This window comes from Psilocybe cubensis, chromosome 1, assembly GCF_017499595.1.
Source record: "Psilocybe cubensis strain MGC-MH-2018 chromosome 1, whole genome shotgun sequence".
NCBI classification, from domain to species: domain Eukaryota; kingdom Fungi; phylum Basidiomycota; class Agaricomycetes; order Agaricales; family Agrocybaceae; genus Psilocybe; species Psilocybe cubensis.
The window spans coordinates 3962445-3988661 of NC_062999.1; the positions used below are offsets into that span (position 1 = coordinate 3962445).

The 26217-nt window shown below is 44.4% G+C and overlaps 9 protein-coding genes across 9 annotated transcripts; all 9 read right to left on the minus strand.

Moving 5' to 3' along the window:
- Nucleotides 1–280: 280 nt before the first annotated feature.
- On the minus strand, nucleotides 281–2430 carry JR316_0001342 (uncharacterized protein; the record flags this gene model as incomplete). Its single annotated transcript, XM_047887151.1, has 4 exons — nucleotides 281–494; nucleotides 555–1087; nucleotides 1151–1486; nucleotides 1543–2430. The coding sequence occupies 4 exons, from the start codon at nucleotides 2428–2430 to the stop codon at nucleotides 281–283; spliced, it is 1971 nt and encodes a 656-aa protein (XP_047754897.1).
- Nucleotides 2431–3055: 625 nt separating this feature from the next.
- Nucleotides 3056–5303, minus strand: JR316_0001343 (uncharacterized protein; the record flags this gene model as incomplete). Its single annotated transcript, XM_047887152.1, has 6 exons — nucleotides 3056–3269; nucleotides 3328–3860; nucleotides 3914–4112; nucleotides 4206–4261; nucleotides 4309–5182; nucleotides 5254–5303. 6 exons carry the CDS (start codon nucleotides 5301–5303, stop codon nucleotides 3056–3058), a joined length of 1926 nt encoding a protein of 641 aa, XP_047754898.1.
- A 263-nt stretch (nucleotides 5304–5566) lies between these two features.
- Nucleotides 5567–7867, minus strand: JR316_0001344 (uncharacterized protein; the record flags this gene model as incomplete). Its single annotated transcript, XM_047887153.1, has 5 exons — nucleotides 5567–5780; nucleotides 5833–6365; nucleotides 6416–6763; nucleotides 6821–7774; nucleotides 7862–7867. The coding sequence occupies 5 exons, from the start codon at nucleotides 7865–7867 to the stop codon at nucleotides 5567–5569; spliced, it is 2055 nt and encodes a 684-aa protein (XP_047754899.1).
- A 1536-nt stretch (nucleotides 7868–9403) lies between these two features.
- JR316_0001345 (Vacuolar protein sorting-associated protein 4) lies at nucleotides 9404–12408 on the minus strand (the record flags this gene model as incomplete). Its single annotated transcript, XM_047887154.1, has 7 exons — nucleotides 9404–9420; nucleotides 9476–9900; nucleotides 9953–10183; nucleotides 10233–10565; nucleotides 10618–10777; nucleotides 10834–10945; nucleotides 12385–12408. 7 exons carry the CDS (start codon nucleotides 12406–12408, stop codon nucleotides 9404–9406), a joined length of 1302 nt encoding a protein of 433 aa, XP_047754900.1.
- Nucleotides 12409–14350: 1942 nt separating this feature from the next.
- JR316_0001346 (FK506-binding protein 1) lies at nucleotides 14351–14969 on the minus strand (the record flags this gene model as incomplete). The annotated part of the gene is made up of 6 exons (XM_047887155.1): nucleotides 14351–14434; nucleotides 14492–14547; nucleotides 14607–14665; nucleotides 14729–14795; nucleotides 14852–14909; nucleotides 14967–14969. 6 exons carry the CDS (start codon nucleotides 14967–14969, stop codon nucleotides 14351–14353), a joined length of 327 nt encoding a protein of 108 aa, XP_047754901.1.
- A 250-nt stretch (nucleotides 14970–15219) lies between these two features.
- JR316_0001347 (uncharacterized protein) lies at nucleotides 15220–15807 on the minus strand (the record flags this gene model as incomplete). The annotated part of the gene is made up of 4 exons (XM_047887156.1): nucleotides 15220–15333; nucleotides 15381–15441; nucleotides 15574–15672; nucleotides 15722–15807. 4 exons carry the CDS (start codon nucleotides 15805–15807, stop codon nucleotides 15220–15222), a joined length of 360 nt encoding a protein of 119 aa, XP_047754902.1.
- A 107-nt stretch (nucleotides 15808–15914) lies between these two features.
- Nucleotides 15915–16933, minus strand: JR316_0001348 (uncharacterized protein; the record flags this gene model as incomplete). Its single annotated transcript, XM_047887157.1, has 7 exons — nucleotides 15915–16049; nucleotides 16118–16200; nucleotides 16264–16323; nucleotides 16405–16449; nucleotides 16504–16565; nucleotides 16854–16870; nucleotides 16928–16933. 7 exons carry the CDS (start codon nucleotides 16931–16933, stop codon nucleotides 15915–15917), a joined length of 408 nt encoding a protein of 135 aa, XP_047754903.1.
- Nucleotides 16934–18801: 1868 nt separating this feature from the next.
- Nucleotides 18802–20824, minus strand: JR316_0001349 (MFS-type transporter cnsO; the record flags this gene model as incomplete). The annotated part of the gene is made up of 11 exons (XM_047887158.1): nucleotides 18802–18958; nucleotides 19015–19133; nucleotides 19197–19391; nucleotides 19460–19587; nucleotides 19644–19749; nucleotides 19813–19973; nucleotides 20033–20156; nucleotides 20211–20364; nucleotides 20417–20481; nucleotides 20532–20643; nucleotides 20694–20824. 11 exons carry the CDS (start codon nucleotides 20822–20824, stop codon nucleotides 18802–18804), a joined length of 1452 nt encoding a protein of 483 aa, XP_047754904.1.
- A 2166-nt stretch (nucleotides 20825–22990) lies between these two features.
- JR316_0001350 (Positive regulator of purine utilization) lies at nucleotides 22991–25901 on the minus strand (the record flags this gene model as incomplete). Its single annotated transcript, XM_047887159.1, has 10 exons — nucleotides 22991–23245; nucleotides 23327–23785; nucleotides 23846–24035; nucleotides 24097–24365; nucleotides 24415–24586; nucleotides 24637–24718; nucleotides 24773–25176; nucleotides 25259–25574; nucleotides 25625–25672; nucleotides 25724–25901. The coding sequence occupies 10 exons, from the start codon at nucleotides 25899–25901 to the stop codon at nucleotides 22991–22993; spliced, it is 2373 nt and encodes a 790-aa protein (XP_047754905.1).
- Nucleotides 25902–26217: the final 316 nt, after the last annotated feature.

A 26217-nucleotide genomic window follows, 5' to 3' on the forward strand; every position in this document is an offset into this window, starting at 1 on the left:
ACAAACACACAATAAACAACAACGACAACAACAACTTAACAACACAATATGGTCACGAGCCCTAACAGGGAAGTTGCATAAGTAATCTCACCAAATGATTGTGGAAACTTCCATTGAGGTTAGCAGCCAGGCTTTGCAATACTACTAATATTGAGAAAGTAAATTACAAGTTAAGAGGCTTACCACTTACACTGTGCACAAGCTAGATCGCTGGTATATGTCTTGTTGATGTACAGAATATATCAAAATTAGATGTATATTGTACATTACCGAGATACTTTCAGTATAAAAGGCGTTGTTTGTATTTACCTTCCAGGATCTCATTTAAACGCAATGCTTCAGCAGTCAGGGAATCTGGTGAAGCCCATTCGGCACAGTCAAAGTCTATGATGAAAACCCTACCATCAGGAGTGACCGTCAGATTGTCCGCTCGGATATCCTGATGCCTTATATCTGCATTGTGGATACTTTGAAGAGCTCTTTTAAATGCGTCCCTAAAATGTTAGTGTAGCTAATCAGTGGCTGATGTGCAAGTTGAGATGTAATAAACCTACTTCTCCTTCGCCGTTGTTTTAACCTGTTCAGCAAATGCACCTGTGCGTTCGATCTCCCGTTGTCGAAGTGTTATACCACCATTGGCCATTAACAGTCCCATCACATTAGATTCCGCATCAAAGAACAGGCCATGCACATCAAGAATACCTTCAATATCGGTGGCTCTTGACATGCGGCAATAAATTTCGAATTCATTCTTTAAGCGTGCTTGCTGCTCTTCGGTGAATGCTAACTTGAAGGCAAGATTCTCTTTCAGAACGCCTCCGGACTGCAGTGCAACCTCCGCTTGAGCAGGATGAACAACCCCAATTGCACCATGACCGAGTGGCGCGGATAATTTGAGCGTAAAGTACTCTTGGCTATTGAATTTTTTCTGTTCATTTGAACCTTTGGTCCAGTCTGTGTCGACGGTGGGAGAATGACGTTTGCAAGATTCTCCAATTCGGATAAATGAGGATGGAACCGGTGAACAGAATGCATCATAGTCTAAACTGACAAGAGCTAGTTTGCGGTCAACCAGTTGAACGCTGATCTATTTTGTCAAATGAGATAGAATATGAGATAGAATAGTATAGTAAACGGACAATAAACCCACTGATTCGTGCGCCAAGGTTGTTGGAAGACCAGTTTTTCGCCGTTTCTTAGAACGTGGTGACTCGTATTCTTCATCATCACCCAAGGAACGTTTCTTGGCTATAGTAGATTTAGAAGGAGCATTGAGAGCACTCATACGCTCTAATGCATCTTGAAAAATGGCAATATAAAGACCTATATGAAGTTTCCTATATCGAGGATCTATGCTGTTGACCGTGTCAATCAATCCAGAGAGATACAATGTCCGTGAGGCTCTATGACGAATTCCGATGCGTTCATACCGTCCGCAGTTGAGGACAAGGAAGGTCGTATCGTGGATTGCTGCTTGTGACCATGCCTTTCGTATCATGTTAGATATCCTAAACTGTTCAAAAAGATGTGCCCGTCACGTACATGTTGAAGATAATGACGAAAATCAGGCCGGTATCGTTTTCGCTTAGTAACGGTGGGCGTAGTGACAAATTTTCCTGCCTTCCCAAGTGTATTCCTATCGGTTAGGTGTCCACCTGGAATTTTCCTACGAGACACTCTACGAACGTGTACAAGGTTGGAGAGCATTGTGCCATCGGGAGGTAGAGTTACACGCGTCTTGAAGCGATAACCGGCCGTGCGAAGTGGTTCCCATTTAAACTTGGTGTCATTGACCGAATTTTGCATTGTTCTCGTAAATGTATCAACCATAGGGAAAACATGCCACATAGCCAACCTGGGGAAAGTATCCAAAAGAACATTGAGAGTATCCGTGGTCGATTTCGGTAGCTCGTCCTGCTGCGTCCAAAATACACCTCCTGATGGCGCTTCGCATACAGCCAAGTGTCCTTCTGCCATATAGAATGTGGCATCCTTGTCGTGTTCCCTAAATCGAATGACTGTTGGCCAAGTTTCGACTTCTGGATGAACACAGAGCTTGGATAAGTAGGCCTGGCATGTGTCACCAACATGGGTGGCATAATAGTCTCGAACACCGCTAGCGTCCTTAAACTTGGTACCAGGAATATCCTTGCCGTAGATGTATCCAGTGGCTGAAAACTTATGACCGCTTGTGATAAACCGGTTCACAGAGACATCACAAATTTTAGATAGAAGCTGTGGAATGAAGGGAGTGTGTACGACGTTGTGCAAAATGTAGTCCGATCCAAGGTGCCGATCGTAGAACGTAAAAGGTGGGTTCATTGGTTCACTAGGCTGATCAACTGTGCTCTGTATCAAATCAGGATTGTAGTTGGCATTGAAAGCTCTGTGTAAGAAAAACTGGAATGTGTCTTCTTCTTCAAACGACATTATGTGAGAGATTGGTCTGGCGCATAGGATTGTGCGGTGAGGTTGATATTGTAAACTGGAACGCGTTCTTTGACGTCATGTTGAATTTGAATGATTGAATCCAAATCATCTGACGTTGTAGTTTTTCCCAGGCTTTTAGCAACTGATGGCTTGAATCTGGCAAACAAATTTGCAGTGAGCGTTGCAAGTGCATGAATATTATTATTCCAATTATAGTCGAAGTACTACACTATTATAGACTGTTTCTTCTCGAGATTGTCTTTTGCTATAGCTGCTGTAAATTGTGACATCTCCTCGCTCATTAATTCGTCTGATGGAAAACGAGATAGAAGATAAATCAAAATCAAAGAAACTTGGTGACGATGGTTCATGAGGATAGACTCACCCCATCATGAGGCACCTTCAGGGGTCATGGTGGATAAAGCTTAAAGAGATCAGAGGGATCCAGAAATGACCTTAGTTTTGTAGGGCTATGTGATTGTGCGAGTAAACCCAAGATGTACGTTTGCATGAAGAAAATAAGACTCGAGAGTGTTCGAGAGGCGGAAACTAACCAAAGGAGTTGTATAATTAGAATGTAAATTGAATGAAGATAAGAGAAATATGATGAAAACTATGGCAAGATTCAGTAATGAAGGCGCCTGATATAGTTTCCTTCAAGAACTTCATTCAGCCTCGATATCTCGTCAGAAAGGCTGTCTGGACTGTGCCACTCTGCACAGTCAAAGTCAATGATATATACTTTACCGTCCGAGTCGATCGTCAGATTGTCTGCTCGAATATCACAATGTCGAATATCCGCTTGGTGTATACTTTCCAGTGCCCTTGTAAACGCTTCCCTGGAATTATCAACTCATTAAGTGTCACCCTGCGAAAAGGAGGACCGAATTTACCTACCTTTCTTCTTGAGTAGTGGTTACCTGCTCTGCGAATTTCCCCGTTCGTTCAATTTCTCGCTGTCGAAGGGTCTTCCCTCCGTCGGCCATCAAAAATGCCATTGTATTGGACTCTGCGTCGTAAAACAGGCCATGTACATCAAGAACCCCTTCTATGTCGCTTGACCGGGACATACGGCAATACGTTTCAAATTCAGCTTTAAGCTTGCTCTGCTGCTCCTCCGAAAACGCCAACTTCACGGCAAGACTTTCCCTCAGAATAGCACCCGACGATAGGACGACTTCCGCCTGAGCAGGGTGAACGACACCTACTGCACCATGGCCGAGTGGCGCCAGTAATTTGAGTGTAATGTATTCCTTGTCGTTAAACTTCTTCTGCGTATAGACGTCCTTCGTCCAATCTGTGCTCTCGGTAGGCGAATAGCGCTTGCATGACTCCCCTATTCGTCTGAACGAAGAGGGTACCGATGATGAAAATACGCCGTAGTCGAGACTAACAAGAGCGAGCTTGCGATGAGCCAGGTGCTTTGCAATCTAACCAGCTTAATTAAAATAAACAGTGGGACACTCGAGTCGGTGAAGCTTACTGAATCGTGAACCTCGGATGGGACACTGGGAGCCTCACTTAATCGGCGTCGTTTTGAGGGAGGACGTTCGAGCCCTTCGACGCGATCTGAGGAGCGTTTCACAGATTTTGATGCGGGAAACTCGCCTGGAGTCTCTCCTGCCTTCATCCGTTCCAACGCATCTTGAAGAATCGCAATGTGAAGCCCGATGTGGAGCTTCCTATAGTAGGGATTCTGTATATTAACGGTGTCGATTACACCAGATAAATACAATGTCTGCGTGGCCCTGTGTCTAATACCTATCCGTTCATACCGGCCACAGTGAAGAACCATGTAGGTAGTGTCGTGAATTGCCGCCTGCGTCCAGGCCTTGAGAAGATATCAACAAAAATTCAAAATGAGGATACTATGCTTACACATTGTAGGAAATGCTTCAAGTCGGGCCTATATCGTGCACGCTGTATAGTGGATGAAGGGATAACATATTTTCCTACTTTGGTGATACTGATCCTCTGGGACGATGTTTTGCTTGAGCTACGTTTGGGCAAAGTACTCATTCGAACGAGCCTGTTGGTAAGTGATTGGCCGTCGGAGGGTAGATTCGTACGAGTCAAAGCTCTATAGCCAATCGTTCGGGATGTTTCCCATTTGAATTCCACTCCCGTCGTTATATTCTGGAACACCTTCGTGAATGGGCTGACCATGGGGAAGATATGCCATATGGCCAGTCTAGGGTGCCTCTCTAAGAGTGTATTCAAGGTTTCCATAGTCGACCGAGACAGATTTCCATCGAGTCCATTGTCCAAAGAGATCCCCCCTCCCGGATCTTTGGTGATTGACAAAGAACTTTCCGCCATAAAACTGCCACTGTCCTCATGATCTACGAACTCGATGATTGACGGCCAAATCTTGATATGAGGATGGACGCATAACTTGGATGCAAACGCCTGAGCTATATCACCAACGTGAGTAAGGTAATACTGTCTGACCGTGCTAGCGTCTTTAAATTCGATTTCGGGTATTTCCATGTTGAAGAAAAATTTTGCGGTTGAAAACTTGTTTCCTTTTCCCAAAAACGTGTTGACTGCGATATCGCAGGATGCAGATAATGTCTGTGGAATACCAGACAGATATACGACGCGTTGTAAGGTCAAGTCGGAGGCAAGATGTCGATCATAAAATTGGAAAGGTGCCACAACTTTCAGATCTTGAGGACGCTCCGCCTCGTCTTGGAACATGCCAGGATTGTAATTGGCGTTGAAAACCTGGTTTAGAAATGATTGAACTCCTCTGGATGACATTGAGGTCCGTCAAATAGACAGCGAGTTAAGGATTAATTGAAGAGGCCAGTTACTACATACCTGAGTGGGCGTTGAACAAAGCGACATTGAAGAGTTGCAAACGCGATCATGTGATATTCGCGGCAACTGGCATAAGGGCTATTGTTGGAGTTTGAGACGACAGTATATCGACATACAATATCTGACGAATCTTGTGGGTATAATTAAGTTATATGTCTAAACGGTGTAATACAATAGTGATAATAATGATGCTGATTTATGAAAAGTACAGTTTGACTCAGAGCAACTGAGAGTAAGTGCCAAACGACATGGGGTATTATACAAACTACAAAATACATATCTGAAACTCGAAGTAACAGCATATTTTCCAAGTTCAGGAATCGTACCTACTTTTCCCTTCAAACATTGCATTTAAGCACCTCATATCCTCCTTCATGGCGATATCATCTGGGTATCGGTATTCGGCACTGTCGAAGTCGGTGATGAAGGCATTACCATTCGAGTCAATCGTTAGATTGTCGGCTCTGATATCGTTATGAAAGACCTTGGCCAATCGGAGGCTTTCTACTATACGCCTAAAAACTTCTCTGAAAAATAGTCGATCAGACGGTGCATGGACTCAGCATATACATTGCATACCTCTCTTTCGGAGTGGTAGTCACCTTGTCAGCGTAAGACCCTGTTCGCCCCATCTCTCGTTTTTGAAGGGAATTACCTCCATCTGCCATCAGCAAGCCCATTGTTTTCGATTCCGCGTCATAGAAAAGACCATGGACATCGAGAATCCCTTCAATTCCGTCGACTCGAGACATATGACAATAAATATCAAATTCATTCCTCAGTTTTTCTTGATTTTTTTCTGTGAATGCGAGCTTGAAAACCAGTCTCTCCCTTAGCACCTCTCCAGACTCTAATTTAACTTCGGCCAGAGCAGAGTGGGCGGTTCCAATCGCACCATTGCCAAGTGGGGCAAGCAATGTGAGAGTGAAGTATTCCTTGGATTCGAACTTGTTCTGTTCAAATGCATCCTTTGTCCAATCTGTTTCCTCCCTTGAAGATATCCGCTTGCATGATTCTCCGATTCGAATAAACGAAGAAGGCACAGAGGAAGACAGTGCGTCATAGTCCAAGCTAACAAGAGCAAGCTTACGATCAACCAAGTGTTTCCCAATCTAAGTACAGGAAATTAGCACGGAACCAAGCATTCAGTAGGGCTGCTCACATTACTAGGTATATAAGTTGGAACCATTGCGTCCCCTGCTCGACGGCGCTTTTTGGATCGGAGAATATCTTGATATTCGAGACTATCTGAACCACGCTTCTTTCCTTTTGATCCCAATTTCTGTTGGACAATGTCCTGAGATCTTGTTCTTTCCAGAGCATCTTGATATATCGCAATGTGAAGCCCGACATGAATCTTCTGGTAATGTGGATCTTTGATGTTGACCGTATCAATGACTTCAGAAAGATAGAGCGTCTGCGATGCTCTATGTCGGATCCCAATACGCTCATATCGCCCACATTGGAAAGTCATGAATGTCGTATCGTGAATGGCCGCTTGCGCCCAAGCCTTTCAGAAGTGGTCAATAACTGTCGTATCCATTCTGCGTGCATCGCAAATACTTACATGCTCCAAGTAATGCCGTAGACTAGGGCGATATCTATTTCTCTCTGTAGCGAAAGGTGGAGATATGGTCTTTTTTACTCGAGCGATACTCTTTCTATTTGATGTACTTCTTCTGACTGAAAGGCCTTTCCCAGTGGTTCCGAGAGCACCGTTGAGCTTTTCAGCCAGCATTTGCGAATCTGGAGGTGGAATGGTCTGGGTTATGAAGCGATATCCAGCAGTACGGGACTCGCGGCCCCATGAACGGATATCTGGTGCTATATTTTGCAACATTGTCGTAAACGTATCAACCATGGGGAAGTGATACCACATTGCCAACCTAGGAAACCTTTTCAGAAGCGCTAGGAGTTCATATTCGGTCGATTGTGATAAACCTTCCTTGAGCTCATCATCTAGATGGATCCCTCCAGAGTGGTCCTCGTACAATGTCAAATACGCTTTCGAAATGTAAAATGACTTTGGTTCGTTGACAATGTGTGAGGTATACGAAAAGGGTGAATTCCCAGTTTCTGAATCAGGATTAACGCAGAGTTTGAAGAGATATGCTCGAGATATGGCCCCAATGTGGATATTATAGAACACGTTAACAGAGCGGGCATCGCTGAATCTAGCCTGTGCCATATCTAAACAGCGTTCAAATACTTGTGAAGATATTGCATGGCCGTTCGCCAAGAATTCCTGAACGGTAGAGTCGCAAATTTTGGATAAGAGGTGCGGGATGGATGGAAGAAGTACAACGCGCTGCAAGCTGTGATTGGATCCAATATGGAGGTCGTAAAACTTGAAAGGAGGCTCTATTGGACTATCTGGCCGTACGTCTTTTTGGTATAGGCCAGGAGGGTAATTAACTTTGAAAGACTTGTCCAGAAGCTGCCGTAGTAATTCTTCTTCCGCAAGTGGCATAATTGTGCCCCCAACAATGCTGAGAACGAAGAGGGGTTTGAGGGTGTTGGCCTGAAGGAAGAAGAGTGAGGGGGACAAGGCGCAATATATTTTCAGACACCTGACCTTGTTTGCTATTAGTACAAGTAATCAACCAACATTCATTCGTTTTGATGGTCGATTCTTGACAGTCACACATGTTTTCCAATTCCAAGGTTCCAAGTCAGAGGGTTCAGGGATTTTGTGAGAGAAGAGATGGTAGCAGCAAGTTGTATTGTAGGATGAAGACAAGTGGGAGTGATTAATGAGGGCAGAAAAGGAGTTGAAAGAGAAAACTGCGAGTCAGATCTGAATAGAGAGACGCGTCACACGTGATCTTGTTGGGTCCTGGGCGTGTGTTTTTGTTCTGAAAAGCGAACGGAGATTCAGAGTTCGCAGTCCTCCGTACTCATCCTTAATAATTGAATATGCTCGACTGCATAAAACCCTATAAAACCTCACTGCGTACAATGACTGCTACCGATATTGGAAATCCGAAGAGACATAAGTCCAATGCGACGTTGGATACCACCATGGACATGTATTTATTCGTCAAGCAGAATTGGGTACGTTAAGTATGTAATATGGCAAATTTGGCCCTGACTCTTCTGGTTTAATAGGGATGCATGCCTTAATCTTCAGAAAAGAATACAACAAGTCCAAGATAATATACCAGTCACAATGAACAATCAAATTTTAGAATCCATCGAAATCTTGGAGCTTATGTAGCGGGATGATATAGCCAATGTGATGTAGATTGAAAAATTTGCGAACAAAAATATTTCGCGGTGAAGATATCCAATTAATCTTTGTAGATCGTCCGGAACTCCGGCTCCAGGAAAGTCGCAACAGGTAGAGGTTCAAGTGCCCAACGTTGAGCTTCTTGGCTAGAGTAAAGATTTAGTATGATGTTCTCCTTGCAATGACTTGCTTACTTGGATAGACAAACGAAGGGTCACTCCCGCGTTCCTTGCATTGGCATCCCATATCTGTCCCCACCAGTGCGAGCCGCCCTACGATTAAGCCTGTCCGATGCTCCCAAAGTCTTCGGATATTTCACTCTCAACTTCTCTAGGGAAACCTGCTCCCATCCTCGTTGTATACGAGCTCCAGTGCAATCATTTTTATTGTAATTGAAGGGTGACGAAACGTGTATCGAGATTATGGAAAACAAAGATGAACGGATATTTGTGACTATTGCCATTATCGAGCTCATATGCTCGCATGCCACATATGAGAGATGCAAAGAAATTACTGAAAGGTTGGTTTGTGGAACAGGCAGAGGGTTTAAATTTGCCTGGATTTCGCAAAACATTAGCTGTAATATGTGCTATAACCCCTGAATGTGAACATACCTAATGTCGAGGTGCCATTTACCTTTTTTGCGTACTCCGCTAATTAAGCCATATATAATGCAATCATGCATTCCGTGGGTAGGTGATTTGACAACACTCTACCTTATTGTCGCGTCAAGAATTAGGTTCTACCTTGTTTGCCGCATCTGATCAATAGCCTATCACATTGAAAAACCTTCCTCGGATAGCCGAAAGAGCATGGTGATATACAAGGATGGGCCTTTAGTCGTGTTAATAAATGAAGTACATACACCGTGATTTACAAGATCCAACCAGCCAAAAAGTCAAGGTTGATTGATAAATATCATTACGCCCCGTCATTCCCTGCACGTCGAGCATCAGGTTGTTGATTGATAGCTCAGGTCTAAAGTGTACTCACCAGATTCCTTCGTCCATTGGTCATGTTTTTGGATATCAGCTTCCGTGACGGTCGGCCGCGTGGATTCAAGAGATTTCAGGAAGTCGGTTACTTTGAGTGGTGGCTCGACAAGCTCGTTAGACTCGATATCAGACCAGGTCTTCTCAACTGCCGCAGGATCTCCTGGAGAGCAAGGTGTCCATTTCATTTCTCCTTCTTTCTCCACCCTCTTGAAGTGTGTCGCAGATATCACCTTACGCACTGGCTGCATGAGTGCATCGCGGACGACAATCGAGATATCGGATCCTGAATACCCCTCAGTCCTGTCGGCTAGAGTTCGGTAATCTTTAGGAGAAAGCTCGCAGGGGGTGGATCCAACATGAATTTCGAACATGCGTCGTCGAGCTTCAGCGCCAGGGAGGGGTATATATATACGCTTTTCAAAACTAGAATCCCGTCAGCAAAGAAGACTCATAAAGAAATATGACATAAACGCACCGACGCTTTATTGCATTATCAAGCTGCCATGGAATGTTTGTGGCACCCAGTACTAAAACTCCGGTATCGTCATGTCCAACACCATTCATCTGCACAAGAAATTCAGTCTTGATTCGTCTTGAGCCCTCAGATTCGGATTCGTTACGTGTGCCAGCTAAAGAGTCGATTTCATCGATGAAAATAATAGAAGGTTTGTTCTCGCGAGCTAATTGGAAGAGATTCTTCACCAATCTAGTCAAAAGGTGAGCTATATGAAAAACTCGAAACCGAGGGTGCCTACCGTTCTGAATCACCCTGCCACTTGCTAACCAAATCACTTGAACTAACGCTGAAGAAAGTGCTCTTTGCCTCGGTGGCAACAGCTTTGGCGAGATACGATTTCCCTGTTCCCGGGGGACCGTAGAGCAAAATGCCCTTCCATGGTGTACGCTTGCCTGTGAAAAGGTGCGGAAACTTGATCGGTAGAATGACAGCCTCCTTCAATGCTGCTTTAGCGCCCTCAAGACCTGCAACATCGTCCCAGCTAACGTTCGGTGTTTCTGAGAGGATAGCATCGGACAGCCCCGCCCGCAGCTTCTTGGTTTCGGCATCATGTTCGTCACCGTCATCTTTCCTGAGTTGTGGCATTAATCGACGTATATCACCCTGAAAAACCAGCGACTTACGATTTCCCTGAGGGGCCTGTAGATCCATCACTACCATTCACACCGACGGCATTCTTGCCTCGTTTATCTGTCATGAGATGTTCTTTCAGAGTTTCGGCGCGACCCAGGTATTCGTTGATCTTGGACTTAATCAGTGCTTTCGACTTGTCGTTCTTCTCATCTAAAAAAGAAATCAGCGCTGCTTAGAAACAATGTAATTCATAAAATTCTGCTCACACTTCAAGGCTAACATGAAGTAATCCAAGGAGTTCTGGTAATGCTTGTAAGCTTCGGCGTAGTTGTGTTTGACATCTTCGTCGATGGCCTTTTGTACGATTTCTATAGCTCGCTAAAGTAGTACATTGAACGATGTTAGGTACAGCATATGACAGTCCACTTACATCCAAGTTGTTTGAGTTTGACATCTAAATTTTACAGGTGGCACAACAGCGTTTATCGGTAAAGTGACGAGATTGTCATTAAAGCGCCGGCTAGGTGAAAGCTTTGTTTGTGATAGAAGATAAACCAAACAAATGAACAGCCACATCGTCGGAGCTGTACGTTTGAACCTTGTTTGAACCTTCGACATCATTAACATTGCTTTCTCTCGAATACGAGAGGGAACCAATGCCAATGCAGTACATCTCCGCATTGCCTCTGAAATGACATAACTCACAACTATGCTATGATGTTACTCGAAACTAATGAAATTTCTTCATTGGGTCAAATCACGAGGCTCTAACTCACAGTATGTTACAGTTCTTGTATTTGCCTGGTATTAGTAGTTCAATGCTCCGTCACTATGAAACTCATGTATTCAATTTATTTGCTTATCGTGGCCACAGTGATTTCCATTATTTGTGTGCTTGCCACTCAACTTGTTTCATGATTTCGATAACGTTGTTCATGCCAGGCGAATGCATCGTCGGTCTCACGAGCAGCGGGGAGATTTGGCTAGACTCTCATATAGAATAGCAACTTCAGCAGCCGGCGCGACAGGCATAGTGCCGACTTTGGCTTGCGCTTTCTTCTGACAATGTTTGCCATGACTTGCATGTTCACGTCTTCGATTCCTATGAGAGCTGGGTACCCACCACCTGAACTCCCAAGGCGAGTTCCCAGTGGTTAACGTCGACATCGCTTTCAACGAGGATGTAAAAGATCTGTCTCACAGATAGATCATTTTCTTCTGAATCAAGTAAAATGCCTTTGAGATCAACTTGATATTCTTAAGCATAATTACTGTGCCTCTTTTGGACACGATCGATCAGCTAAATATCAGTCTTCACAATCAAGTGTTCTTCATTGTACATATGCCTCTGCTTATAGTCAACTCGGTGCCCAAGGTTGAAAATACTACCAGTCTACTGTGGCATCGTAGCCTGTGCGCGCAGTGAGTCCTGACCAAGGACTATGTCCCAATTGCCACTTCTGGTAATCAGAAAACTAAATTTAGCCTGGACACGCCCTGTAAGCAATGTAAATCAAGGCAATCTCGAATGTGAAAAGAGAACCCCTTCTTTTGGAGTCTACAGGGTTGAGGATTGGCAGCGTCAATGCAATGGTTACAATATGTTCGCGTTTTTCTAAAAGATAGGCGCACCATATTGGTGGTACCAACAGGCCAATACCATTGCTGCGCACGGATATCGATTCCTTTGTAGATTGATATCAGTGATACCGGATAAATTGCTCAGTCTACAAAGTAGTCAATTCAATACTAAAATAAATCATTTAATAGATTGTGGATAATGCCCAAAGGGGCTTCTCTACGTTGCTAAAATATACCATGGACTGACTTGGACGGACCATTCGTATTTTTGTCGACCAACTTCCAAACTCCGCGAGTAATGCCTCGGAACTTGTTTTGTAAAGGTGATAACAAAGGGTCTGATACACTTCAAGAATTCCAAGATTAAGTTTGCGTGAGAAAGAAGGCAAACCAAGTACTGCCTTCCCCACCCCCGAGCCATTGGCGGTGTTTCCGTGAGCCTCGTTGTTTGACAGAAATAAATTATACTCCGGGATACTTTGTCTTCATCTACATTACAGAGCCGACGTAGACATAGCGGGATCCTATTTAATCTACAGCTTGATTACTTTGGGGCAGTCAGAGACTTGTTCAACTCTACGGCTCATACATGTGATGCCCTCGCAAAGATTCGCGCAGCAATGCTTTGACAAACGCACAAGACTATATTACCCAGTGATTCGTATAAGAATATAGTCCAGGGATGAGTCAGACTGTACAAACCGATCAAATTTTTGTATACCAGTGTGGGAGACGAAGAAGCAGTTCAGACTTCAATGCGCTATACTTATCATTAATCCGCACGCTTCTAAGAAGCTGTAGCATCTGCTAGGATACCCGGAAACGCACGTTATTTAAACTGTTCTTTGAAATTTCACGAAAATCCTTGTCGTCATATGGTGATGAATGCTTGAAATTAAGCGCCCGTATTAAGCTGTATCTCCCATCAATCACCTCAGGCAATCAGATTTTCGACGATATCATCGTGTAGTTCTCTCCCATGAGTATCACGTTATGCTTCGTGGGATGCACCAGGGTAGATGATGATGCAAATATATTTTACCACCCATGTCCACAGTAGCTATTGTAAGGTCAAAGTATGGTAAACTCGGCTCCTTCTGGCCAAAATTAAGGCTGCCCAGCTTTCATACAGGAAAGGCTGATAGATACATAGATACACTTTGCCAAATTCGTCCCTCTCAGTTAGTGTTATGTGTCGGAGATATGCTGAACATAACTTGCCATTTAAACGCAGATTGTGCCCCACTGACGACATCTAGGCAATATGTTGAAATTATGAGTTAATTTTAGTCTAGCCAGCTTCTCGGAACACCAGTACTTCTTTCTAAATGGAAAATTGTCAAGTATCAAGAACTGCGTGCATTTTCGCATTGGACCACACGAAGTAGTGTTTTCCAAGTCTCAATGCGCGTATTGGGACGTTTTTCCAGTGCTTCTTTCGGACGATATCGATCCGGCAAGCAGTACTATTCGTCAGATACGTCTTCTAGTTTGGTATTTGTGTATGCGATACTATACAATAGCTGTACACATGATCCAACCGATGGAGCAAGAAAATTTGCAGAATGTATACATTACCTTTTGCAGGGTCTCCCTGTTCTATCAACCAAATTATCTATCGGGATTTTCATTCTAATCACAATGCCGGAGAATAGGCGTAACCCGAACGCTTCTTTCAAACATGGGACCATGGACAGCTTGTTTTGAACTGAGATATGTGATACTGAAGGTCGCTTGAGTCTAAGGTGTCTATTTCCAGGGAAATATATGGGCACATCATTTGACCTTAACAGCATATGCAATACTTAGAATCAGGGTACAAAAACAAGCTTCAGATTTCCAAGAGTTTGAAATTGATCGGGCATTCGCTTGGAAAAGTTGTCTTCTTATCTAATCTTGATGATCATGGATCGCTTGCCTTCGCTTGCCTAAATTTCCGTTGATATGATGAACGACGATGGACGACTCAGCACAGGGAGCCCCGCAATGGTGAACTATCAAGAGGAAGAAAAGAAAATTGATACATAGCGAAAACATTGCACACGAAAACAATATCATACACAGTGAGGAGGTTGGTATAGCACAGATGAGGGAGAACAGAAACTTGAAAGAGAAACTAAAACAGAAAACCTAAGCCCAAGCCCAACTAAAATGTGATATCTATGTGAGATGACGAAAAACGGAACCAAAGAAAAAGTGAAATTAGTTGATTCTCATCAACTCAACCTCAAATTTGAGCGTTGAATTTGGAGGAATGGTGGGAGGGAACCCACGTGGCCCGTATGCCTGATTTAAATGGTCAAGTCAATCAAATTTTCATAAAAGAAAACATAGGCCACGAACGAAGTCCGGGGTTGCTGTGAGGACAGCTATCTGTCCTAAGGACAGTTGCATGACACCTGATTATGCTTAAAGTGTAAGCTATAAATCAAGTGGACATAGATGCTGTACGGCGTACCTACATCCCAGCCCTTAATAACCTTTCCTGTGCCAATTTCTATCTCGAATGGCTTGCCACTACATCGAGGAGTCAATAGTGTATCTGCGAGGGCGAATGTAGAAAGGAGAATAGCTGCTTACCGATCCCGGCTTGAGTCAAATTTTTTTCCATCAGTGAGAGTTCCAACGTAGTGAATGGTCACTTTGTCTGCGGTCAAAAATTCAGATTTTTCGTTCGCAAACATTAAGCGCGCATTCACTTACCTCCTCTTTTAGGATAGTTAACACCGTCTCCAGGAACAATAGTTTCAACAGTAACGCCCTAAAAAATCACTGAACTGTTAGAGAAATACGCATAGATTGTAGGTGAACGACATACCATTATGTTAAAGAATGTAGAGATTAAACGAAGAGAATGTTGCAGGATAGCTATGTAGCCAGAGACATTTATAGGAAGCGGAAAACAGGCGGGCCGCGGATCTTGATCCGATGAATCTGGGATCATCCAACCTCGATCTACTTCGAACAAGATGAATCGCAACATTCGAAATCTTTGCGGCCTCGTTATCGATGCCAGACGACGAAGTGAGGACTGCAGAATGAGAGTGCATTTACGGCACACTTCGGCAATATTAAGGGCCTCCATGTAAATCGCAGTGGCATACTGTTTCTGATCGATTCATAAAAGTTCGAGGTGCACGCCGGGGTGGTCTTTCGAAGAAGGAGAAAGGGCAACCATATATGTGCTGTGCTAATTTAGCGAATTCAGCATAACGCCAACTCATTGACGTACAAAGAAAGAATCAGCAAAGAAAGTCCGGATTAGCGAATGGACATAAGCGGCCGGTCTGAGTCTGGAGAGTTCAAAAAGCCTAAACGATAAAAAAAAGGACAGAAAAGCAAAATTAAAACCATACTAAAAACGAAAGAGTAAAAATCCCCAGTATGAACAGCTGATGACTCAAAAGAACCGCTCGGTTATTTACCGAACAAGTTTTTCCGCCCTCATGTTCAAGAAATTGTAACAGTGCCCGAGAAATAGACGTAGCCCTCTGGTGTAAACAGGATCTCTCCAGCTTCTCTGCCTAACGATCGCTGAGTGCAAATAAATAAACAACATGGTACTGCACGTACGTTTCTTCCTTCCTTCCTTTTGACAAATCGTGGATACCGTGAGCCCGCGGAAGACCTAGAGTGAATGATGCAAGAATAAAATGCATAACATTGCACGATAGGAAGGAGTAACTTATCAAAGACCAAAGATGTTGCCCCGAGGTAAGTTTCATAGCCCATCTATAGACGTCCTTTGTCTGCAATGGGGCAGAATTCATGGACCGGAGAGCGACGCGGACGAATTCGAATCAGACGAGGCAATTAACCAGAATTTTGGCTCCCAGAAGCATTGGATGAAGCGAGGGTCCCTAGAGCATGGCCGATCAGAACTCTGAAGTTCGAACTTGACCTGACAAATAGATATGCAAGATGTTAGAGACATCGGATGATGTACCGGTCGACGAAAGAAACGAATACAGGATAATGACGACCCTGACGATTAAGTAGAGTTAGGAAGACAATCTTGCAGGGTGCAGTGGTCTTAAAGCCAAAAGTGAGTGCTGTAATTAATATATTTAGCATTCCACGACAGCAAAAATGAATGTTATCTTGAATACCCCTACCTCTTTCAAAGCGTAAATGTGACAAGCAAAGGCGGCAAAACTGCAGGATCAACGGAGCTCCTGTTGGGGATGAAGTATGAAGTTAGCACCCCAAATTTCACCCCTTCTGCGGCAGCAAATCCTGGACGCTCGTGGTCATACTTGGCACAGAGGTGTTATTAGACAAGAGTTTGCTGCGAATCATCACTGAAGGAACATGTTGCAGTGCTACTATTGCACGCGGGGGTAATCGACACATACACGTATTTCGCAAACACATGCCGAGGAACAAAAACACATTTGGGGGAAGATTATAGATCTTTCTATTTAAAACGATCGAGGAAGAAGTAAGTCGTTTGTGGTCAAAAGGTCAAAAAGAAGGCAATCGGAGGAATCAAGATGTGGAGGAATTCTGTTGATAAGATCGAAGACGTACAAGACATGAAGAGGGCCAGGAACGTTCAACACCGTGATGTAGAAATAAAACAGCGATCGGGCAAGATAAATGCCAATCTCGAATTTTATCGTCTATCTTGCACATTGAGCATATTATCGAAGAGATGAACAAGGTGGCATGTATTCGAAGGTATTGCAAGAAAAGATTCTGTGACGAAATCGGAGCCGCAGCCTGCATGCAACAAGGGGGATTACCGGATTGTACCGATTACTGTCCATAGAAGCTTACATGCATGGGTCAGCAACGAAGACAGGCCTGGGTAAACGAAGGGAGACTGGCCATGTCGTAATAGATGCCGACCTTCCAAAGAGGACGGTAGATACGGATACTATCGGGAGTAAAGAAATTAATAAGAAAAAAGGGTTCGAGTTGTGGCAGGCTTCATGTACAGGAATACAGCTACAAGGTATATCCAACCTCTAAAAGGGTCCGTGGGGGTGGTAGAAGCGCTTCATCGGATCACAGGCCATAGACTGCCTCGCACTGATACATTAACCGAAACAGCACAGAGCTGAGCAGCAAAGAGAGCTACAAGGACCCATGAGGACTAGCATATGTGTGGGCACAGAGTTAACTCATTAGGCAAACTGAAAGAGGAGTACGCGGGAAAGTGGCAGAACATGTGCACTGGATCCGTAGAGAAGCGAACACCCAATGCTTGCTTGATGTGAGGTTTGGCAATCTCCACAACATTCTGGGGCAGCAGGAGCAGCACATAGATGATGTAAAAATTAAGAAAGCAAGCTCCACCACCAGAAAGATTCTGAGTAAGTGCCGCAAGCATACGTTCTCAACAGAGTCTCGGATTCAGCCAAGGTAATGGGGCACCAGGTGGGGTGCTCGTACACGAGCCATAAGCGACTATAGGATTAACTGAAGGTGTTCCCCGAGGTCCAGGCTTGTCCGCACGGAGGGTCCAATGGCTGTTCCCATGTAATGACCGCTAAAAGGTGTCAGTATCAATAATACTGGCTAGTTGCTAACTTGCCAGTACCGCAGCCTCTAAATCGTTAACAGGAGAGTGAAGAGGGGAGGGAAAGGTAGTAAGAATGATAGTGACGGATCCTTCCGCCTTTTAAGAGCTAGAAATGCCCTTTACCCCAGCAGAGCATGCGGCTACATCCCAACCCGTAATGGACTCGTACCTAGCTTTTTTTGCAATGATTCACATTTCAAAGTTCACAATCGGTCCGAGGATTTGTTACATGTTAATTCTCATCACGTGATATGAGTGCAATACCGCGTCGCGAGTCGCGAGGCACTACTCAGTCAGGTGAACCTTTCTAGAAGGACGTGCGCATTAGGCGCGTACGTAAATGAACCACAGGGCAATGGAGATAAATTGATCCGTGTATTGTATACAGTAATCCACAGATTCAAGAAGCATTCACAATCTTATTACATTGCCTCCCACTGGCATTGAATGGCTTTCGCAAGTCTACTACCGGGACCTCGTCACGTCTCCAATAAAACAGAGACAGCTTTATAGATGGTCCTATAATAAATTAAATGATGTTCTCGTGTTGAAAAGATTCCAAATGCTATGTATGGGCACCTCCGCGGTTGGCAGAATATATAAGTGAGAAAATGTTGTTCTATATACTCTGTGATAAGGCTTTAATATTCTGATAGATAAGGTGACTTACCCGGCAATTTTTAATACATATTACTCCACCTATGCTGAAAAGCAAGTCACAGCAATGCCACGTTTCCTTAAATGGGCCGTTTACTAAGACGTCGTCTCTTATAGAGAGGCACACTCCTTCCAGAATGAACTGAATTCCGGTTAACTATCGTCTTAGGGAATAGTATCCAGCTTTCCGTGGATGTGTATGCATATGAGTCCATCGCCAACGCATGGCAACGGGCGTCAATCAACTCAGTGCTCCGGCTAATTTAAGATCTTCTCATGCGTGTTTGTAACTAACAGAGTTATGATTAACTACTAACATACATACAACACCTACAATCTACAAAATGAGGAATCATTTAATCCAGTATGGTGGATTGGATCTTGTGAAGAGTCGTGGATATTTTACATGGATACTTCGTTGAAAATTCGTGCTCAGTTATCCTCCAATGTCATCGGTCTTTTAAAGACTCTAAAGCGTGTAATAAAAGTCTTCCTGGCCTTCCAAAGGTCCGACTTTACCTTCCCTGCGAAGTCTGTTCCGACGCGTGAAAATAAAGGTTGTTACAGCTAAAAGTATTATCATGAGAATTTGTAGGCCAACGGTAGCCCACAAGCCGTTAAGATATCTTGTTTAAAAAGTCAATCGAAAACCCAAGAAAATCTCACTCGCATAATAGCTCACCTAGGAAAGTCTTGCTGTCGGAAGATAGTCGTGGCCATAATACCTCCAATGCCACCAGCTGTAATGATGAAGGCAGTTTGGACAGACCGTTTGGTGTGGGTTGTTATATTGTTCGCACTCTGAGAAGTTAGATGTTGACATAAGGAAATGATGAATTGACTACCACTCAGAGAAGCACCCACATAAGCCAAAACACCGGGTACACATCCCGTCGCTCCCGCATTGACAAGGAAAAGGCCAAAGTACCGCACAGGATTGCTTGTAGCATAAGCGGTCAAGAAAAGACCAATAATACAGATAAAATTCTGTAAGACCATCCATATGGCACGTTTTTTAGTCCTGTCGGACAGCCAAGCAAAGAAGAAGCATGAAACGCCCTTGATATCAAGGAGTCAAATGAAGATCGGCGGAGAAAACGACTGAATTTAGCTGATTCTTGACTTACAGCAAAGGCACCGGGCGGAGCAGTCAGCAAGAGGGCGGCTTTCTCCGAGTAGCCCATCCCTTTGATGATGATAGTGGAGAAAAACGCAATTGCGTATGCGGGCATTGTAGTGGCAATGAACATAAGTGCTATATAACACAGCATCAGTAACTCATGAGGTACGTTAAAAAGATCAGAGACTTACCATACATATACACCAAGGGGTCCTTCAGATGTAGGATGACCTTTGCCCCCGTCATTTCATCCGGAACCGAGTCTCCTCTGTCTTCCTCTACACGAGCCAAAATCATCTAGAATGACGGTTCAATATATTAACCCAAAAAGAAGCAGAATCATAATTGCCAGTAACGCACCGCACGTTGTTTTTCATTGATAAAGCGGCTCTTATCAGGGAAGTCAGGTATGTAGAGCCATGTAAGGATGCCCAGCACGATTGTGAAGATTCCTTCTAAAAGAAAAATCCACTGCCATCCATTGAGATCCGCTTTCCCCTTTAGCTTGGTAATTCCGTAAGCTGATATATTAGCCCCAGATCAGCCCAACATCGTGCAGAAAAATGACTCGCAAACTTACCGATGATTGAACTGAAGCTGTTGACCACGATGGAACTTAGGTAAAAGATTGCGAGTCTCTTTTGAACCTCGTAGCGTGTATACCACGTCGTAATAATAAACGCTACAGAAGGGAATAATCCCGCCTTAAGAAAGAAAGGTCAGAAACAGCCACGAGTATAGGTATACAGAAAGTGTACCTCGAAAGCACCAAGGAAAACGCGGGCGATAGAGAGCTCGCCCCAGTTTGTCACAAAGGCCATGCCCAATTGTGCAGCACCCCACCCAACAACGCATATGGTCAGCCATGCACGAGCACCTATCATTCTGAGAATAATGTTTCCAGGAATTTGACTACATTCGAGGAGTCAGTAAACATTCGAAAGAGGCTCTATGAATTACGTACAACAAGGTATATGGAAAAAAATAGACCATGGAGGCGATACTATAACGCTCGCCTATGTCGAGTCTCTGTAAGCATTTTTAGTCAATCGGAACGCTGACTGATACAACGGTCATACCAGGTCTTCCTGCATTCCTGCGGTGCGAGCAACCCCAAGGTTGGTTCGATCAACGAGGGCGACAGAGTATACCAAACCGAGCAACGGTAACATCCTCCAATCGATTAAGCGACTGTAAACGATTTGAAAACAAGAAACGCGCTAGCAAATAGAAAGGCTAACATCGTTTTCTTGATAAAAGCGGCCCCATATTCCTCCTGGACGGTTTTGGGTTCGAATTTCTCAGAATCGCCTCTGAAGTCCCGTTCATCCTTGAGATCATCGATGCTTTGCTTTGAACCAGTGGAGGACATGGCAGAAAGGAGGAAGGCGATGCTGTATCTGTGCCTTTCGGATGCTCTTTAAAGTATATGAAGGCGAAGGTACCCTCTGCATACTCCGAGACGAGATGCGGACAAGTTGCCGGTACGAAAATGGCCAAATATCTGTCCGCGTGTTACAGGAACATCACGACATGATAGGATGATAGACGGGTCTTGCGCAAGTGTCCGGTACCGTACCGCAGAGATCGCTGTCATCTATTCAGTAATGGGAATTGGGAAGATCAAGAAACGAGTCCCGGCGGCAATTTCCTGTCAAACCACCAAAAAGAAACAGCCGAATAAAGATGAAGAAATCAGGAACAGGAGTTTGATTGAAAGTGGGGAGCGTACTGTTATGAATGCCAATAAACAGCTTTGAAAACAGGCAGATGTATCGGAGAACCATAATGTTAATAGAGTCTTCAACATTCAACCCCCATTGCCCTACACGCTGATGCTTTGTTGGGTGAGTTTGAACGTTTCATTCTAGAGAATTACAAATGTCCTCTAGAATTGGAGCTTTCCTTTGCTACAGTTCGGGGCTGGGCAGTGTACATTCGCATGGCTATCGTGATGAAGGTGGGTCAGCATCTATTTTTCGTACAAGAGTATAACAATAGAATTCGAAATGGGACTACCTCTGTATCAGTAGATTCCCACTAATCAAGAAACCAGGTATTTGTTGACAGCCTTACTTTCTGATCTAACAGTCTCTCATGCCCTTCCATTATCGATATTTCTGTCCTGAAGGGTCCCCAATTGATTTAATTTTATCGATTTTGTCAAATTTTTTTTTCGTGGTCTTCAATGCATGGTCTGATAGCCGGCGGTGAAAAGTTCTTGACGACTTGAATCTGTGGTCGTAACGTAGGCGTAACTTGGCCCGGCGGTGAAGCTGGTTTCGATCCTAATCCATGCAAGGGTACAACATCCTTGTGGAAAACCTTAGGAGAAACCCTTTTGAAAATTGCATCTGTTGAACTTGCCAGTGCGCGTGATCCAGTCTCTCATAATGCTGACTAAGCTTCGAGATTTCGTCCAACTCGAATGGCATATCACTACCATTACTGTTGAACATAGTGCACAGTGCACACTGCCTTCATTCTCAAAGAGCTCGTGGCAGCCGTCGGACTTGCATATAAGGGGACTATTTGCGGAGATTCATGCTCCCCAGATCTGTCGACGGCATACACAGGCTGCACCCCCGAGCTATAAATAGACTTAGAAAACCATGAAAATTAGTTTAGATTTTACTTGCGAGGATCAGCTCAGAGTCTCTGAGCGCTAGAGCGTATATCAATATCTTTGGTGAAAGCCACGCCACTAACATGAATTGCCATATTTGTCCAATTACCCGAAGGATCAGGGTACATTATAACCTCAAATTCCCTTATTTCCTCGGATATGTCGCTCTAACATACGCTATCTCAACACTTGTACCTCAACACCTCGGATCCGAGTCAGAATATTTACCATATGGATCAACGCACGTTATTGTCATTACTAGGCGTTGTCTCTACGCTTTAAGAATTGGTCTTACATCTGTAACTTCTTGGAAGTTAATGACCATTGCGTTCGAGGGCAGTCTGAGTGTGTCGGGAATAAACACCATACCATACAGTTGTAAGCATTCGTCCGTTTCCAATACTATCTATCTATGAGGTCTACAGTGTTATCAGGACTGTCACGATAGAATATATGCTCCGCTAAAATTTTCAGTGCCCTCGGAGTCCGAGCCTTTCAGTTTACCGAGTGTGAGTCGCTTGCAAGTTGCTGGACCACCCTCGGTACGGCCACAAGTTTGATGGAGTTTGGATACATTTATTTAAGTTGCCGCAGATCAGCTACACCGGCGGCATCTATTAATTACCGTTTTGCTAGTTAGTTATCGAACACGTACAACAAGTCACGGACGTCCAAACTTATGATGGCCACATCCTCTTGGGTTGCCCCACTGAGCAATGGAGGTATCGCATAAAAATATGAAAGCTGGACTTGGTTGCTCAACTAAATAAACAGGTTAACTAGACATACAGTCAACTACAAATCGGATATGTCTTCGAGATACAAATCACTGTTACAAATTGTTCAATCTACAGTAGCTTTTACAATACATATTATATTGGATACAGAAATAAGATAAATACTTAATTATAATCACCAATAAGGACCCTCTGCCTGGTAAAGCACCTTTGTGGCAGACCTGAACATCGAGGCGCTTGTCGTCGACTTGGAATGCGACCATCTTATATCTGCAGATGGTTTTGAATCCCGAGCGCTTAACAAGATCCTTTTGGAATCTTGATCAACATTCGACAATGGCGAAGAATTACCGCAGAAATTTGTTTGCGAATTTGGACTCGTCGGTACGTCAGTAGTGGGCGTAAGGAATCCAAGCGAAGAAACTAGGGCCTGTGAACGAAGAAGCATTAGAAACGGAGCGCTCCCCTCCCCTTGACGGAGAAAAACGAAAAACGAAAAACGAAAACGCACATAAAAGTTCTCTCTTTGGTCCTCCGTCATCAACTTAGACATATTGCCCAATTGCTTCCCCCAAAGAGGGCCCGGAATTGAAGCATCGTTGACATCGTCGGCAGCGTCTATCAGATCTACGTCGAGCTTGGAAGATACTTCTTTTTCTATTCTCGCAGAAAGGCCTTCACCGGCGATATCCATACCCATGCTGTCTCCATCACCTTGTTCCGCCTTATCCAAACAGGCATTTGCCATATCCTCGAATGCATCACGGAAGGGCTCAGCTGCGACAAAATGCTGGGCATACAAAAATAGTGTATTCGAACACGCGCGTATGGCCTTATTTGCCGATGCACGAGTAACGACGCGGGGATCGAGGTGTAAGCAATGCAAAAGGGTCAAACCTGACAGAAAGACTGAGTGGAGGGCAGAAAGGGAGAGGCTGACTGGTGGGACTTGGTGGAGTTTGCGTTGGGCCTAAGGGAAAAGTATTGTTAGCCCATGTAGCCTGTGGAGATTGTGCACCCGAAACGATACCTCAAGAGAACCAGCAGCGGCATGAGCACAACGTGATAGTAGCGGGTCAGAGGAGTCGGCATTGATCGTGAGAGGCCTCAGCAAAAATAAAGTCGCCTCGTAGTACCGCCACAAAAACCATTCAGGGGTGCAGCACGGTGGAGAAGGTGGGTCGAGACCCTCAATTTTGCGTGGGATGTTGGCCTTCCAGCTAATCAATGACAATCAGAAATACGATCCTATTTCAAGTTGGTTAGGGAAAACAGTCTCACCGGTCTAATCTGGCCAAAATTCTGGCAACCTCATTCTCCATCTCAGGGGGAGTCTCCACTCGGTCTACCCGATACATTAGTCGCTGTATCTCGCTTTCAATCTGTCGACACTTGATGATATGCAAGGCAGACGTCATCGTAGTAATAGGTTTTGCTATACGAAATTGTTCCTCGGAGGGAGATGGTGCCGTGGATGCATGCAATTCCTTCTCTGACATTTCCCTCAACGCAGTGTCGTCGCTTTCGGCGAAGTCGATGTCCATGGGAAGCTAAATATAAGCCTCAGGTTTCGAAGACCATTAAAGTTCAGAGGCTTACCTCCACATCAATATCAGCGTCCTGAATTCCGAGGGGGCGACCCATGTTGAGAGCCATGAATCTGTCCAAGCCGTAGGCAGACCAAAATATTCTGCGCCGCAGTTCAACGGTATACGGATCTCTTAACCTTGCTTGTCGACTGGCTTTCCGATGAAGACCCAGTTCAATTGACCTAAACCGCCATAGGTTAGGCCAAATAGACAACAGATGCTCAAAACTTACAGCCTCAACGCTATACCTACAAGGTGCCATACACTTGGCCCTTCTGTACACCGTAGTGAGTACACAGCTAGAAGTAAGAACGCTACATTCAAATCAATGACATGGAACGGTTGGTGAGAAATGTTTGATCACGCACCCTGGATATTGGCAAGATTGTGAAGAGTGACAATGTTGTCCAAATATTCCATCGCTTTCGCGTAATAAACCTCAGGTGCATGAAGCCCTGGCAATGCAGTAGATTGAAGCAAGCGAGCTCCAGTGGCATACATCAGCCTTCCAGAAAGAAAATTCAACGCTTTTATCATGTATAAACATAGAAACACTGACCAAATGAAGAAAGCAGCTGTCCGGTCGCTCTCCACTTTGTGTTCCTCTACAAGATACCTATCTCTATCGGCATGCCAGGCGTTAAAACTTCGCCAACATTGGAAAGGATACCGCGCCTGAATATGTTCATAGACAGCTCGGATTAAAATATCTGCAACGGCAGGTGAGGGTATGCAAGGCAGGCCGGACGTCGGAGTTGCCTTGCGCTTATTTCTGAAGTCGGGAAGATCACGAAATCGGTGTATGTGGGCTCTGTTTGAGGAGAGCCGATTAGGTTCTAGCGTCCTAAACAAACATCAAGCTCGATGAATTGACATCTACAAATGTTACCCACCCTAGAACTGTCTTCGCCCACGACCACCCACTACTAGCTCCGACATAATGAGGTTCTGCGGCACCATGGAGGGAGAGAAGTGCAATTCCTCGTGCAACTTGTTCTTCTTCATCACCGCCGTCATCAGTCGTTGATTCCCATCCCCTTGATGCAATGGGGGATGAAGAAGTAGAATTGGCAGATTGATCCCAGTGATCATTGCCGTAGCCGCCAGATGGGTTCAAAGCCTGTAGGTGACTCTCCAAATCAGCCACCCGAGTTTCTAGACTGTGAACGTCTAGAGAGAAATTATATGAACGTGTCCAAAGTAATTAGACACGCACTCACAGTCATCGGGGTATGCTGACTTTTTCACCTTTTCGGTGACTAAACATTCTGGGTACTTCGTTAATCCTCACAGTACAGATGAAGGAAGAATTAACTTACCAACATTGGACTTCCTACAAGCACGGCATGGTCCATGATCGAATTCCTGCAAATCGCATCGTTGCTTCCTTGCCTTGCATCTTACACAAGCGTTGACCGTTCGCCTAGGCCGTTTCCTCCCATTCAATCTTTCCTCCCTTTCTGAGTCCGTTTCGGCGATCGCAAATGTTGACTGCATAGTACCGAGAAGGGATGAAGACGCGACGGAGCTTTGAACAGACATCAAGTTGCTGTGAACCCTGGCGTTTCATAATATATAAGGAGAGATAACAAATAGAAGACATATAGATACCAGATACTAGATAGCCAGCGATAGAGAATGAAGAACCAATTACAAATCTATTGCCCCAGGCCAATCATATCTCCACACAGTGCCAAGGTGTTTGTTTTGGTGTAATTAATCGCTTGAACTGTGCTTGAACAGCCGTTTCTTTTATCTGCAATTGAAAAGGGGTTATTGCAAAAGTGATAAGAAGAACAAGCTTGCATGAGAA